Source organism: Syngnathus scovelli, chromosome 9 (genome assembly GCF_024217435.2).
Source record: "Syngnathus scovelli strain Florida chromosome 9, RoL_Ssco_1.2, whole genome shotgun sequence".
NCBI classification, from domain to species: Eukaryota; Metazoa; Chordata; class Actinopteri; order Syngnathiformes; family Syngnathidae; genus Syngnathus; species Syngnathus scovelli.
Genome location: NC_090855.1, coordinates 11,046,773 through 11,061,693, shown reverse-complemented (window position 1 = coordinate 11,061,693; position 14,921 = coordinate 11,046,773). Strand labels below are relative to the sequence as shown.

The window sequence follows — 14,921 nt, the reverse complement described above, 5'->3', positions numbered from 1 at the left end:
CGCTCAGCCATATGTCTTTTTCAAAAAGTTAAAATTTTACAATATTTTTTATAAAAACGACTCGTAGTAAAACACAATTGAGTGACTTTGCAGTAGTTAAACCAACATAGTTGTCAATAACATCTGGTGAAAAAAAATGTCAATACAGTTTTTAAGTTACATTTATTGAAAACATTGACAACTATGAACTGTACACCATAATCATATATTTTCTTCCATCATTTTAGTAATAAATGCAATTTCCTTACAAGGAGGGGCCACTATAGATACCTGGACATTTAAACGCCACATCCATTTCTTTGTTCAGTTCCAACATACACAGACGGTGAAACCTGACGTCTTTTGATCCTGTACATTTTGGCAACAAGTCTAAGTTGTGATCTTCTTCTACGTGGTGGTGTTATTAACCTAGACCGCTACACCATTGTGGTAGACTCTAGCTGTACTGTGTGTAACCCCCCCCCCCCCCCCAAAAAAAGAAAGAAAATACAACAAGCAAAATAGCAGCCTGGTGAGCAGTTATAAATTGTAGTCCACTTTTTTTGTAGTCATGTTTGAACAAGATTTTCAACAGGATTGTAATACAAAGGCATTGCTATCTCCAGGCGTGACCAGGACATGCGCTGTGCTGACAAGGGACCCAAACAGTTCACACACCATCTCCACTGATTGATACAGTGCACATGCTATTGATTTGACCAGGTCATCAGCAGGTCTCAAAATACAATTAACACAAAGCAGGTAATCATTTCTCACTCACTGTTGTTCCGATTCCACCAAAATATCTGTGAGGTCACTTAAGGCAAAGACATGATTTCAGTTGTCAACGCTCAGTCAAATTCAGTCTCCATCAAGTCCTATTGTGATTTTAAGTTTGTTTCTACATTCAACTTTCCCAGCTAAAAAAAAATAAAACAAACGGACCAATGTAATTCCTTTCACAGGAATCATTTATAGTAGTATAGTTCTAAGGTACTTTTACTAGTGCTTTCCTCTTTTTCTTCTTGGCTGCAAATGATTAAAAACATCCAAGTGTGCATTCTAGTGTTGTGATTTTAGCCCCGTTCACACCGGCTCTAAAAGACCCCCGCACCACCACCACAAAATTTTTAACGTTGCCTTTCTGTATAAACAATATTGTTTTTGGAGTTGTGCGTAAAAAGTGGATGAATGCTTTCTGTTTCAGCTCCGTGTGAAAGAGGCTTTTGCGTGCTGCTCTAACATAAAAATAAAATGCACTCCAGAGGATTATTGAGTGCCATGAAATGTAGACATCAAATACTGTTGAGGCTAAAGTAAGTGAAATGAACTTTGTTAACCGCTGAAGCTCTAACCTTGTATAGTGTCGTTTTGCAAAGTCAATTTTTTTCCTGTAAGGCAAAATACTGGTAGTGCTTCTGAGCATGCATACTATCACGTATACACGCACCCGCATCATGCACTGTCCGCACAAAAAAAATAAAATAATAATCAACAGACATTCGATTGTTCTTCCCTCGTTATTCCAGGCTGTGCGGTTTTCATGCGTCTGCGGGGTTCGCTTGGCGTAATCCCGCAGATGTGCAACGCGGTGCAGTTTTCATCCAAAACAAAACAAAACTATCAATCCCTGCATTCCTGCTCTAATGATGCATGGCTCGGTAAGGTTCTCCCTTTTACCCTCAAACTGTTTTTGTGCAATCCAGGTTAGTTCAGAATCAGAGCATACGTGGCAACAGGTGTGACATAATTCAGAAGTTAGTAATCAGCTTCAACCAATCCCTGATTTAGAACCTGGTGACCTGCACTCCCGAGTCACCGACAATGAGGCGCGCCATGGAGGGATGGACCTACGACGAAACCATGAGGAGTCAAAAACATAGCAAAAGCGATGACAGCCAGATTTTTGCAAAAATTGAAACTGACCTGCGCCTGCAAGGGTCCATACGGCACCAGCTCTCCGTCCACCGTGAGGGTCCCGCGTGCCGACAGAGGCTGCAGCCGGAAGGCGCGGCAGGAAATGTGGCTGACATACGGCGAGCTGACAGAGTGGTGCGTTCCTCTCTCCATGGCGAAGAACAGTCGGAGTAAGGTGGCTCTGGATATGCCCGCCCGCACGAAGGTCAGGTGGATGAGTCCGTCATCAAACCTGGCCTGTGGCGCGGCGTGCAGGTCGGCCCCCAGGTGGCTTTGATAAAGGGCCAAAACCAGAACAAAATCGCCCTCTATTGTGACCCAGTCTCGCGTGGGAAGGGGTTGGTCCAGTGGGGGCAACAGGTCATCTCTGGGGACGTTTAAAGGCAGCGAGACGTAAGGACGGTTCTTGAGGGGCCCAGCCGGCTCGGCCATGTCGAAGCTGAACGACGAGGTGGCCGTGCGTATGGATGGTGAGGGCGAGGTTGATCCGGGCGTGTTGGGGCGAGGCGCCAGGAATGACGAGGCATGCGGGGAGGCGCACGAAGGCGAAGACGGAGGCGTGGGGGACAGAGAGAGCGACAGGGAGGGAAGTTTAGGAGGCAGCGAGTTAGAGTGCGAGTGCTGCAGGAGCGACAGGGGCCTCGGCCGCGAGGAGTTCTGGTTCTGGTCCACAGTTCTGGGTTTGTAGGAGAATGGGGAGTGGCGAAAGGGGGAGGATATGGTGAGGGCACGTTCGCGGGCAACATCCAGAGGGTAGACATCTTTCTGGAAGTAGCTTCCGTTCAGGTCTTCATCCTCCACAGCGTAGGAGGGGCCGGAATTGCAGTCGGCTTGACCGAAGAGCGTGTCGGCTATCTGGCTCGAAGGAGCAGAGTTCTTCCTGAGGGTCTGCCGGGCTTCATCTCGGTAGGTGAAACAAACTTCATCTGCCTCCGAGCCTTCAGCAGGCTCTTCTTGGGCGAGTGTCGCCCCCTCACACTTTACGCGGTCGACCCCATCTCCAGCCTGATGCTCATCCTCCTCCATCTCACTCGAGTCCTCCTCGGTTCTTCCCTCGTCCTCGTGTTCGTCTTTAATCTGTGCCAGTCCAGTGTCCCCTCCCACGTTGCAGTCGCCCCGCCCCCCCTTCAGCCTGGCCTCTTCCAGCTCAGCCTCCCCCTCGTTCTCCTTCTCCCTGTCCTCCATCAGGCTGCTGGCCCTCACCACGCCTGTGCCTCCTCCCCGGGCTCGCTCCCGTCGCCGCTCTCGTTCCCGTTGCCTCTCCTCCTTCTCCCGCTCGCCCTCACCCCGCCGCAGACTCCGTTGTTCGCTGATGCCCATGTCGGAGGAGGTACGATGGATGGGCGGTTTGCAGAAGCCCTCCAGGCCCTCTGTGATGCTTCGGGAAAGGGGCCTCCTCGGTGCCGGGGGCGTCACGTCGGGCGAGGGGGCCACGCTGGAGGGGGGCAGGTAGGACAGGCGACCCTTGTAGGAGCGGAGGGAGGCGATGCGCACTAGCGTGCCCAGAGTGAAACGTGCCGAGCCCAGCCCGCGATACCTGCCGTCACATGACACAGACGAAGCTAAAGACTCGATTCAACATTTCATCAAATGCAGATGGATCTGAAATTGATCCCCGCCATGTTCACGGCACAGCTCACCTTTCACTTTCAATGTCCACATCCGACACGAACCCCCAGGCGACGGACAGGAACGAAAAGAGCCTCCTGGGCCCGTGCCCGGTAGCGGCTCGACTGTTGTTGGCGGGCGGGCTCGTCGTCACGGAGACCAGGTCCATGGGCCGCACGCCACCGCGACACAGCAGGAAGCAGCAGTTCAAAAGGAGAGGCTCCCGAAGGCACATGTCAAACCTGCCAACACGTCAGGAAAATTGACTTCCAGCGCTGATGCGCAGGACAGGACGGAGGTTTCCTACCCCGCGTGGTGGTTGATGGAGCCGGCCAGTGCATTGCCAGAACCGCAGGGCAGAATGCCAACAGGTGTTTTTATCGCTCGCTCCCAATCTGGACGCTCCATTAAGCCGTTTATAACCTGCCGGATCAGAGCACACACTATCGTAACGCGCCTAACGTTTGTCCACCTTATCGATCCTTACCTCGTGCAGGAGGCCGTCTCCCGAAATGATGACGACGCCGTCCCACTCCAGTAGCGATATCTCCCTGATAAGCTCTCTGGCGTGGTTCTGACGCTCTGAGGCAGATAGAGACGTACTTATGCAACTCGAGCGGACGCCGCTTGTCTCGTCTCGTTTGCCTTGGTGCCGCTTACCTGTCTGGATCAGGTTATAGCTGATGTTGGCCTCCCTGATCATGGGCAGGATGTGTGTCTGACACCACTGCATCGCCTGTCCTCGCCCACTGAAGGGATTGACCAGCAGCAGTAGACGCTTGGGGCGAGGTAGGAGGCTTCTGGAAAATTCTTCAAAGTAAAAAAAAATAAATGAATGGGTTAGAAGAAATCCACAGAAAAGCAATCTGGCCGCAAGTTGGGGTGAGCGCCGTAACTACCAAACAGAGCAAAGAATGGAGCAGAGATGATGGATGAATGAAATGAAGCGAGGACAGCCTTGTTTACTGTGAGAAAGGAGATGATGAAGTTTGGGTTGAGGTCAGGAAACAAAAGGAGAGAGGGTGATTAGATACACTCGAGGGGCAAAGGAGGGAGGAAGGAGACAGGAAAGGAGATCAGACGCTGGTGAAGTGCAAAGGCCGCCGACAAAAGGTCAACACGCAAGCACCGGAGAATATTGCTGTAAACATCTCGCACATTTCAGTTTACTTGACATGAAATCACACGTTACAAACAAGGCGTTTCAAGTGTGGACCTGCTTTGTTGTTTCTCTTGCATGTCTTGGTCACTATGACATCAAGTTATATTTAGCGTGCATTTACAAAGGGGGCAGAAATCATAATGGCAAGAGGAAGAAGGGCTGCACAGAACATACTACAAAGAAAATTTAGGGGTCGACTACCGCTTTAAAAACTAAAACAAATGTGCACTCACCCGTTTCGGCCGTGACCGGCACCCCCCGAAGTAAACACTGCACGGCGGCCGACCATCGCTCCGCATCGGTTCTGCTCTCAGCCAGGTAAGCCCTCACCTGGCGGCGACGCGACACCCCTTTGCGTCGTTTACCTGGCGGGTACCAGTAGAGCACCAGGAGCGGGGGCGCGGGCGCTCGGGGGCAGCTGCATCCCACCAGCTCCGACAGAGGCAGCAGCAGCCGGGCCTCTTTACCCGGACGTGGCGACAGGCGCTGGATGTGGACGTGCAGGTGGGTGAGGGTCAGCGCATAGTTGGAGGCTGGCGCTAGCGTGGGCGAAGCGGCTGGGGAGAGCCCGCCCGGACCGCCGCCGGGGCTGTTGGGGCAGCTATTATTGTTGCTGCTGCCACTATTGTTATTGTTGGACCCCCAGCTGGCAAACTGTCCGTGGAGGAGAGCCTCTGACGGGGAGAAGGACGACGGTTCTGGGGAGCGCATTCTCGCTCGCCGGACGGGGAAAAGCTTTACTGAGTCCCAAAAATTCAAAAAAGCTGCAAAATGAAGTCAAAATGTTTAAAAAGATCTTTCAGTTCTTAAATTGACAAAAAAAAATTCCCTTGTGTCCTCAGTGTCTTCATTGGTTGGGGAAACCAGCAGTTTCCAGTTCATAGTGTCAAACGGAGCCTTCCAGTGTTTACTAGCTTCAATTCACTCCCAGTCAGGTTCTCGTTCAAAATGTTTCAATCAAGTCACATCCACGAGGTAAAACAACAATAACATCACAACCTAAGAAAACTTAGCAGCTACAACATCAACAATAAATCTTTTAAAATAATTAAGATTCACCGAGAATACTGGCCGAATGACTAAGACTAAAAAAACAAAAAGAAATCAACACCTTGACTGCTAAAACAATCGTCATTAAATAAACATGTGTTCAGACTGCCGCTTAAGTGCTGGACAGACATGAAAAGTGCTGGACGGTATTTGATTTGGACAAGAGATGATAATTATATCGTTGATAAGGAGTGTCTGATTTGTTTTTTCTTTCTGTTTTCCATCTCAGGGGTGGCAACAGCAGAAGAGACAGGTGGACGGGAGACAAAAACAAAAGAAAAACGGAGACAGGTCCCGGTGGCTCCTTGTCATGGTCAAAATTCCAAGCGTCACGTTCCCTCATGGAGCTCTCGGCTCCTGGATAGAGACAAAAGTTAACATTTGTTAATGATCTTTGATTTAGCTTTGTTACAAAAGGAAGATGTTGGTTCTCAGAAGTGCATGAAGTGCTCAATTTGGTTTTTGCTGAGATGGACTGTGAGTCAAAGTCACACCGGCGGCTTGCTGACGTGCAAAAACCACAGTGGCCGAAGACTCTCAAGATGACAACCACATCATCTGCCTGCAATTTGGCCATACAAAAAGTGGTATGAGGTGTAATGATGACGCAAAGAGAAAAGTTCAGGTAACCCGACACAGAGCCATGTTGAACCCTACATGGCTTTTTGCATTGTGTTAGCAATTATCCCTAAAGCAATATTTCGACAACTTAAATGTAGTAAATTTAGCCTTATTTTTTAACTTTGCTGACTATCTGGCCAAAATGTATTCATTTTTTATTGTTTAAATATATGCAATAATTGTTAGCTGGTTAAACAACGCTGCGTTTATATATCAAAGTACAACACTTGGCGCTATCTTGTGCTCTAACTATTTGAACTTGACGAAGTGGTCATCTCTCGCTTTCAACTTTTACGACATTCAGGAAACATTATGCAAGCTGCGGTGCAGACAGAATCAATGCCTGGCCGATGTCCTGTTTTGATAAGGCCGGCGTTCCAATAGGACCAGCCCCCGCGGCCATTGTTGCACCTTTGGTCCTTGAAACAGGGCGTGGACACGTCAAATAATAATACTAGCAACGGACTAATTTGGACTCCCGCACAATGAGGCCACTGTTGACTGACTCGTGGGGGTATTTTGGGCATGTGTGAGCAAGCTTTTGCTTTTAACCCTTGACTGCATAATGTTGTTAGGGACGCTCAACAGAAACATCAAGCTGTCAATCTTAGAGCAGACATTCCAGTTTTCAGCGCCCAATCCCAATTAGAAAGCTAAGCAAACATTAACTTGGATCAATAAAAACTTCCTCTTCACTCTTAAAACACATGACAAGATGATCCTTAATTTAATAACATTTCAAATGGTTGGCAATTTAACAGAAAATGAGACAGCAACTTGGCTCAACTTACCTGTTGACCATGAATAATGCTTAACAGCCTTCACCGCTCTTTTTTTTTTTTTAAGACTTGTACAGGTTGTCTCAGCTAAATATTTTGTTCGGCTTGGAAGCACAAACCTTGTGTCAAACGTTTACTACTGTTTTGTTGTGTTTGCATTATGCACATTTGATCGGGATTTACTGCTCCACATTCTGGAAGGATGGTTGACAGTTTTATGAATATACTTTGCTTGTTTACTGTGTTGTTTTACTTATACATTATACATTATATATATATATATATATATATATATATATATATATATATATATATATATATATATATATATATATATATGTGTGTGTGTGTGTGTGTGTGTGTGGGTATATACACACACACACACACACACACACACACTCTGCTGATCACATCACCATTGAAATGGAGACCTTTGAATTAACGTTTTCCTTTTTCTCTTTTGTAGTATAAAGGCATTATTCATCCTATATTCCCTTTGACTTTTGTAGTATAAAGGCATTATTCACCCTATTGACTTTAATGAATGAGTAAATGTACTTATTTCGGGAGCTTGATTTAGCGTACAAAGTAAAGCTACGTGTGCTCCTTGAACTTTAACCAGCGTTGTGCAGATGTTAGCTAGATAGGCTTGTAGTGTCTTGTTAAGGGTTAGAGATTAATTTCATCAGAACGACAGCATTGTTTTTTGTCCAAGTATATTACAATGTAATTATGGGCGACTTTGTTTTGACGTGAGCTCGGAGTGCTACAGGAATGATGCGCAACCTGCAAGCTACTTGGTTGTTTATTGTCTTCAAATCATCAACCGATTAAAGTGACCAACTGATAATGAACAGGCTGATATATTCAGATTGCCTTAAAAGCTCCTTTTTTAAACTTCACGACTAGCTAGGTGTTAATCGCGTGCAAACTGGCTAAAATGTCAAGCTAGCCGAGGTTAGGTTTTGATTCAAAGCAGAGCCGTCACAATGGAGACAAGGTTTTGTCATCGCGAAGCAGTCGGTTGTTGATTTAATCGGAATAAAATTAAAAAAGAAACCAAAAGTAAGCGCCGTACCTCATCTTGTTTGCTGCTGTTCTGGTGACAAGCGAATCGGTGTGCTGCTCCTGTCTCGCTGCAGGAAGTGTGCGCGCTGCTGCCGCTGGTGCTGCCTTGAGCGGCGCAAAGGAAACCCAATAGCAAGAAGGAAAACATTGAAACACCCTCCGACATTCTCCAATCATTGACAGACATCACTCACTTCCTGTTTGGGCGAGAATACCTCCACATGCCTCGGCGGCCAATCATTCCCACACAGACTTGTGCATGACGCCTTCATGGCAAAGTTGCTCAAAGGAATGTATCATTGTTGAATTGGAGGTCACGTTCCAAGAATTGGCACGCAACGACATTTGTGGCACCATATAAGGGGAGAAGTAAACACAACAGAGGAAGTGATGTTTTGTACAGCCAGTCTTTTATTTGAATCATGTGTGGTAAACAAAAGAGAGACTTTAGTTTTTGTAGCCACGGCTGGCTCTGCGACCACGAGCTCTCTCAAACTTCCTGCCCTTGGAACGAATGTAGGGCCTGAAAGAAAAAAAAAAACAGGTTACCACGCTGACTGGCCTTTTTTATCTTAAAGAATTCTTTGCCTGCGGCAAGTATTTTTTTATTTAACTTGAGTGAAATTCATTTGCATTTAATTGGTTAAAAACAATTGTTTCTTAACATTTTGGTACACTATATTTAACCTTTATGAAATTTGCAGTGCCTTTCGACTCAATCATTTGTCAGCTAATTGCAGGGGCATAAAGAAAACCTAACACACCTTTTTCAATGAACATTGGCATATTTTTAGAAAACACACAAATCATTACTGATGACTCATGATAGAATTCCACTAGAACAAATGTACAAGTGTGCACGTACTTGCTGTGGCTGTGAGGAGTTCCAGGAGCTTTACCAAAGTGCCTGTACACCTCTCTGCCCTTGCGAGGACCTGAAAAACAACACATCATTTTCTCATCTCATCTTTTGACTTATGACAACTATTGTACTAATTTTACTCTTGACAATTTTGATCAAGTGAAGCGACTGCTGTTAAGAGTCGATTGTTGCGACCAAAAAAAACCCCGAAGACGCGGCTATGGAGAATAATTCTGCACTTGTGGCTATAAAAATAACTTGCCATGTGATACAATCTAAAATCAATTCAAGCCTGTTCAACAGTGAGGAATTGTTGCACCAACTGCCTGCAGGTTAATGTTTCATCCGTCATGCTATGGAACAGAACATCCATATCTGGATATTGAATGATAGCGGCTCATGTTTGACCGACACAAAGGGAGAGTGAGCACAATTTTTACATGACTCATCAGTCAAGCTTGACATCTGTACATTTTTTATGGTCCTCTCTCTACCCATGTAATTTCTGTTTAAACATACACAAGCAAGCAATTAATTGAGCACTATGAACATGTGGTGCTGTCCTTACCAGACAACAGCACGGTGCCTTTTCCTTTGGGTGATGCCATCGCCAGCTGGTCAAATGTGATCACTTGACCTCCGGCTTGCAGGATCCTGCGGCGAGCACCTTCACTCACCCTCAGGGCGCACACCTTGAGGATAACAGAGGAAAAAAAACTATCACACTCCCAAAAAGATATTGCTATTCAGCATCTGAATATTTGAAACATATAAAACAAATCTGGAAAATCATGTAAATGCCGACGATCCCCCGACCTTGAGCTTGGGAACTTTCTGCATCCTGACATCGTCAGTGATCGTTCCCACGACAACGGCGATCTTGTTATCACGACCGCCCATCGCCATTTTATGGATCTGTAAAGAAATATCTGCTAATTAAGTGGTGAAGAAATTGACATCTCACGCAATCATTTAGGGGTTGTTCTTTATAATAAGGAAAGTACGAGGTGGGTGAGACCAACCAGGCGAGAAAGGGAGATGGGAGGCCTGTTACTTCTGCTCATGAAGAGCCTTTTCAGGACAACTTTGTTGAAAGTCGAATTGGAGCGGCGGGTCAGGAACCTGTACAGCTAAAAGGCAATACATTTTAATAACTTAAACCCCATACAGTACGCTCCCACAATTTCGTGGGTCATCATTCAAGTGTGTTGAACTTTAAGGGTGTGCGAGTGTCACAATTACCTTGACCAGGAGCCTCAGGTAGATATCCCGACTCTTTGGCTCCTTCCTGTGCACCTTACGATCCTTATTATGTCTTATATCGACTCCCTTTTGAAATAAGAAAACGCAAGATTAAACTTAGATCTGTTGTTATACATATGCAAACACAAAATGCAATTGAACTGAATGACACGAGGTTCATCGCGATATTTGGACGAGTCGGTATACGTTGACTCAAGAGCGGCTCATTAGCTCCACAACACACACACATGCCGAATATAACAAGAACACTACCACAAGACATACTAACTAATAAAGAAATAATTTTCATATTTTTCCCTGTTGTTTTACATTGGTAGCTTTTTTTGAACGTGTGTTGTGTGCAACGTCATTGATTTCGCTAGCTCGCTGTCGGCACCAAGAGACGAAGCTAATGTGGCTTGCAGGGACTAGTAAGAGGAAAATGGCAGTTAGATTGCAAAGTAAATTGTTCCAACATTCGCTAAATATGTTATTCAAGAAGATACGTGGTGGGAATTAGGAAGATGACCGTGGATAGCCAAGCTGGGGAATCAAGAAAGTTAAACTAGCGAGACCTACCATCTTGGACGCGAAGGGAAAAGGAAAAAGGAAGAGCGGAGGTCTCGCGATAAACACTGCACGAAATGTCGCGTCTCTGATTGGTTGAGAACAAACGCAGCTTCCGGTGGGCCTCGACGAGAAAAAACTGTCCGGGATTTTGAACGGCGCCTCTCGTGTCAGTATATATAAAACAATCTGCGTGTGCGTAAATACTTGTCAATATTTTAAGATTATTAAACAATTTTAACTTAAAACACTATATATGATTAGCAATATGCAATTATTTATTGCTATGAGCCTATGACAATGTAATAAGATGCATTTATTTTTGTATTCATAAATATTAATATTACACACCATTTGCATGTGGTAATTTATTTAAGACAAAAATGGGAAAATCCTCATTGCAGCTGCACAATTTGAGATAGAGCTTTAATCACATAAGTCAATGCCATTACTATTCTGAGCAAGTTCAAAACTAGAAAATATTATGCAAACAAATTAGCAAAATGATAACAGTACAGTAAATGATCATTGAGTACAAAAGTTGTGTAGAATTCATTCAAGTTTGCCGCCCTTCTGCTGTCGGAGGTGACATAGGAAAATAGTGAACACAAGAGCGACGCCTCCAAGGAACACGGTCCGAGCCACGGGGGGCACCAGGGAAAAATTCACAGCCTGAGATGATAATGATGGGGGAGAAAAAAAAAAAAAAAAACATTACAAGATGTAGCTTTAAATCTGACTTTCCCAGGAAGTGACCAACCAACGAGATCTCACCTGCATTGTTGACCAGAACACCACACCGGTCTGAAAAAAAAAACATACATAATTTTAGAATACTTTACAATTAACACAAAAATTGAATTGTGTACCTTGTAAGATGTCCAGAATTTCTCTCTCCAGTCTTGAAGAAGATCATCTTTATTTTCGAGTAAACTCAATCCTAAAAGAAGAATGAGTTGAAGTGGTTGGATTAACAAAAACAAATCATGATTTTAATCATCAACTCACCAATATAAAAGGCACTGATGGTGAGCGGTGCCGCCACCAGCTGATCCACCAGCACCTTCCCTGTCACTGCCTTGACCCCGCCCCCCGGCAGCATCCTCTCCAGCCAGCGCAGCCACTGGTAGTTGAAGTTGGCATGGAAACAAAAGCCCACGGTTGCCACTCGGGCCGTCTGGCGCCAGTCCACGCCAACAAAGGCCACGGACGCGTCTCGGCGGCCCAACACGCGCTGCTGGAAGAGGTCGGCGGAGGCGAACAGCACCGTGTAGCCGACCACGTTGCTGATGTACGGATGGGCCCTGAACGCGGCCCAGGCCCTGTTCATGGTAGAAACCTCACAAACAGAGAATTAGGTGAAATGTGACTAACTGGAATGAAACAGATTAATCTTAGATTTCCAAATAATTAAGAACTAAGTATCAAGTAGGTCCAAATTCCACAATCGCTCCCACCGTGTTGTCTGCCAACTTCCTGAGCCGAGAGACGCCTGCTCTCCTCCCTGATTGGCTCTGTTGGATAAGGAGGAGCTGAAATCAATCTTTGAGACCCTTCTCACTGGGTCAAAGTTCAACTTCTTGCTGTTAAAGGCGCCGGGTGATAGTAGTATACCTATATCAGATTGCTGCTATGAGAATCTGAAAAAAAAAAAAAGCTTTCAATATTCATATTCAAGTTTGTTGTGATTCAAAACGCTTTCTGTACTTTATAAATTGCATTACTTACCAGGAGAGAACTCTCTGCTCTAAATTCTGAAGCTGCCTTATATCCACATCTCATGTGTCCTTCTAATAATAGAACTCCAAGCAGTTAAGCGATATAAATCCAAGAAAGTTAAATCTGCTGTGAAATTTTGTTCTTACTCTACAGAAAACCGAAAATGTTAACTATGATGGAGGAAAAAAATAAAGAGAACGTGTCATCACATGACAAGTGTAATCACAAAGTTGATTCTAAATACAGGCTTGTTGAAAATTTAAAACTATGTCATAGTGAATTGGGAAGATAAAATATTTGTTTTTCACCCAAGTAAGGCAACAAAACAAAATGGCTGCCACCACCACATTTTACTGTTGGTACAGTCAGTTCTTTTTACACAAAAATGTCACTTCTACTTTTGTGGTTAAGAACAGACTGCGCATACTTTTGTCATCTCCGTAGCCTCCACTCAAAACAGTTTTCCTCAAATCATGTAATTGCCCTTCATTGTCCGTCGTTTTTTTGTCGAAAATGTTCCACCTGCTGCTGCGACTACCATAGACATGTTCGAGTCATCACCCATATGATGCGGGTCAATTAAAGGCACTAGCAACCACATAGGCTCTTCCCTCTGAGAATGTGCTAATGAGGGTGATGGTTTAAGTGGCTCAATTAAGAAGAGGATGGCGGTTTTGCAGGCAAGCGGCCTTTTGTGCTACACACAATGGCTGACGCGTGTCCATGGTTTGACGTCTCAGGTAATTGCCTGGCTTGGCGTATGACTCTTAGCAAGTGGGATTTCATTGGGTGCAGGGGGGGCGAAAGGAAGTGGGGTATTTGCACCGATGTCATTTCACACACACGGACGACATCCACAGGGAAACCTCGTTGCCTGTTTGGAGGAAGACAGCAGCAAAATCACAGGTTTGCATTTTTAGATTATTGATTCTCTCCTTTGTAAAGTTTAAGAATTTTTAGAGTTGTAAAGTTTTGATGGATTAATAGATTCAGTTTGAGCTTGCATCTATTTCGCTGTACGAGAGTCTCAATGGGAATATTTTGAACCCTTCATCTCACTTCACAGATGTCTTCTTGTGTCTGATGTTCACTTAAGACATGCAAGCATCCGTGTCGGTGCCGCTGGAGCCCGGGCCGGAGCGAGGGGCGCCTTGGGGCCGGGACCTGTACACATTTGTGACATCGGCGGCGGGTCACATGATGAGGACTCTCCAGAAGCCCCGCAAGAACCGTCCGTCCAAGCGGCAGGTCAACCACCGTCGTTTCCTGCACAACATGATACAGAGGTGCGTAGATGAACGAGGACTATTTATCTTGATTGGATGATGCAACTGAGTGATTGGTTCACGGTGTCAATTTGAGGGTTTTAGGATATTTTGACGTTTTTTCACATGCCAACAGGAAGTTTGCTGACATTGAGGCAGCTAATCGTCAACTGGCATCTGCTCTCTACTTGAAGGAGGTGGAGTCATTGACACCTGAGCAGTCATGTGACCATTCAGATAACAACAAAGACCAAAGTGTCAAACAGGGAGTTAAAAAGGGGACACAGAAAAAACACGACACGGCTTCAGCATGTCCTACTGCTGAAGCGCTTGTCCATTTGGATGACTCTGAAGAGGCCACACCCATCTCTCCCTTCTTCACGCCACTTCTATCGCCGTTGTCCTTTGACGCTACGGATATGTCGGTCGACAGCCCTGGCGACGCAAACAACTTGGTCGACATATCCGAGAGTGACTTGGAAGACATTTTGGATCTGTTCTCGTCAGACGATGAAGCCGCTCGCCACACGGGTCGCTTCCATGACACCAAGGATGGGGATCATGGATGCAGTTGCCACGGCGACGACGGACCAATCATAAGCCATCTCCACACAAATGAGGACTTTGTCAACTCTGAACCACTTCCCGTGCTGACAAGCTGCCAACACAAGATGTCATTGGGGGGCGTGGCTCAGTCTTTTTGCGCCCCGCCTCTGGAAGCCTCACTATGCCATATCGTGACGCCGCCTCACGAAGACCAACTGATGTTCACCGACATCCTCATGGATAGTGAATTACCGGAATATGCATCTTTTAACACGCCTTGTAACCAAGATGTTTACGCTCAATACAAAGTCTTGTAAAATGCTTTGTTAATCTTTAAGTAAGTCACATTCATTAAAAAGAATCAAGAGTATTAGATGAGTGGAATGTTTTGCTTGTCATTTAGAATCCTGCAATTATGGTTAAAATACTCTAATTATGCTGGGCGAATCATTTCTAAAAATATGAATGGTTAATTTTCAAGCCTGATTAATTTTGAAGTGACTTAAATGTTCATATGAACAAATGTGCATGTGCAG

The 14,921-nt window shown here is 45.4% G+C and overlaps 4 protein-coding genes across 5 annotated transcripts; 1 reads left to right on the top strand and 3 right to left on the bottom strand.

The window, feature by feature from the left end:
- Positions 1-145: 145 nt before the first annotated feature.
- On the bottom strand, positions 146-8,530 carry sphk2 (sphingosine kinase 2). 2 transcript variants are annotated; one of them, XM_068652083.1, is made up of 10 exons: positions 8,379-8,530; positions 8,195-8,289; positions 6,211-6,278; positions 4,900-6,073; positions 4,165-4,314; positions 3,992-4,086; positions 3,812-3,927; positions 3,537-3,746; positions 1,906-3,433; positions 146-1,829 (listed from the first exon to the last, which is right to left on the bottom strand). In XM_068652083.1, the coding sequence occupies exons 4-10, from the start codon at positions 5,375-5,377 to the stop codon at positions 1,767-1,769; spliced, it is 2,640 nt and encodes an 879-aa protein (XP_068508184.1). In that variant the 5' UTR covers positions 5,378-6,073; positions 6,211-6,278; positions 8,195-8,289; positions 8,379-8,530; the 3' UTR covers positions 146-1,766. The 2 variants fall into 2 exon arrangements, with proteins under 2 accessions (XP_068508184.1, XP_049587062.1); XM_049731105.2 differs by lacking the exon at positions 6,211-6,278.
- A 42-nt stretch (positions 8,531-8,572) lies between these two features.
- rpl18 (ribosomal protein L18) lies at positions 8,573-10,939 on the bottom strand. Its single transcript, XM_049731112.2, has 7 exons — positions 10,868-10,939; positions 10,289-10,375; positions 10,069-10,176; positions 9,863-9,961; positions 9,615-9,738; positions 9,050-9,119; positions 8,573-8,707 (listed from the first exon to the last, which is right to left on the bottom strand). Exons 1-7 carry the CDS (start codon positions 10,868-10,870, stop codon positions 8,632-8,634), a joined length of 567 nt encoding a protein of 188 aa, XP_049587069.1. The 5' UTR covers positions 10,871-10,939; the 3' UTR covers positions 8,573-8,631.
- A 214-nt stretch (positions 10,940-11,153) lies between these two features.
- On the bottom strand, positions 11,154-13,259 carry si:ch211-120k19.1 (uncharacterized protein LOC563199 homolog). The gene is made up of 7 exons (XM_049729516.2): positions 12,584-13,259; positions 12,470-12,495; positions 12,313-12,369; positions 11,864-12,194; positions 11,725-11,795; positions 11,630-11,659; positions 11,154-11,527 (listed from the first exon to the last, which is right to left on the bottom strand). Exons 4-7 carry the CDS (start codon positions 12,183-12,185, stop codon positions 11,408-11,410), a joined length of 543 nt encoding a protein of 180 aa, XP_049585473.1. The 5' UTR covers positions 12,186-12,194; positions 12,313-12,369; positions 12,470-12,495; positions 12,584-13,259; the 3' UTR covers positions 11,154-11,407.
- Positions 13,260-13,422: 163 nt separating this feature from the next.
- LOC125974742 (uncharacterized) lies at positions 13,423-14,915 on the top strand. The gene is made up of 2 exons (XM_068651793.1): positions 13,423-13,860; positions 13,976-14,915. Exons 1-2 carry the CDS (start codon positions 13,673-13,675, stop codon positions 14,700-14,702), a joined length of 915 nt encoding a protein of 304 aa, XP_068507894.1. The 5' UTR covers positions 13,423-13,672; the 3' UTR covers positions 14,703-14,915.
- The last annotated feature ends 6 nt before the right edge of the window (positions 14,916-14,921 follow it).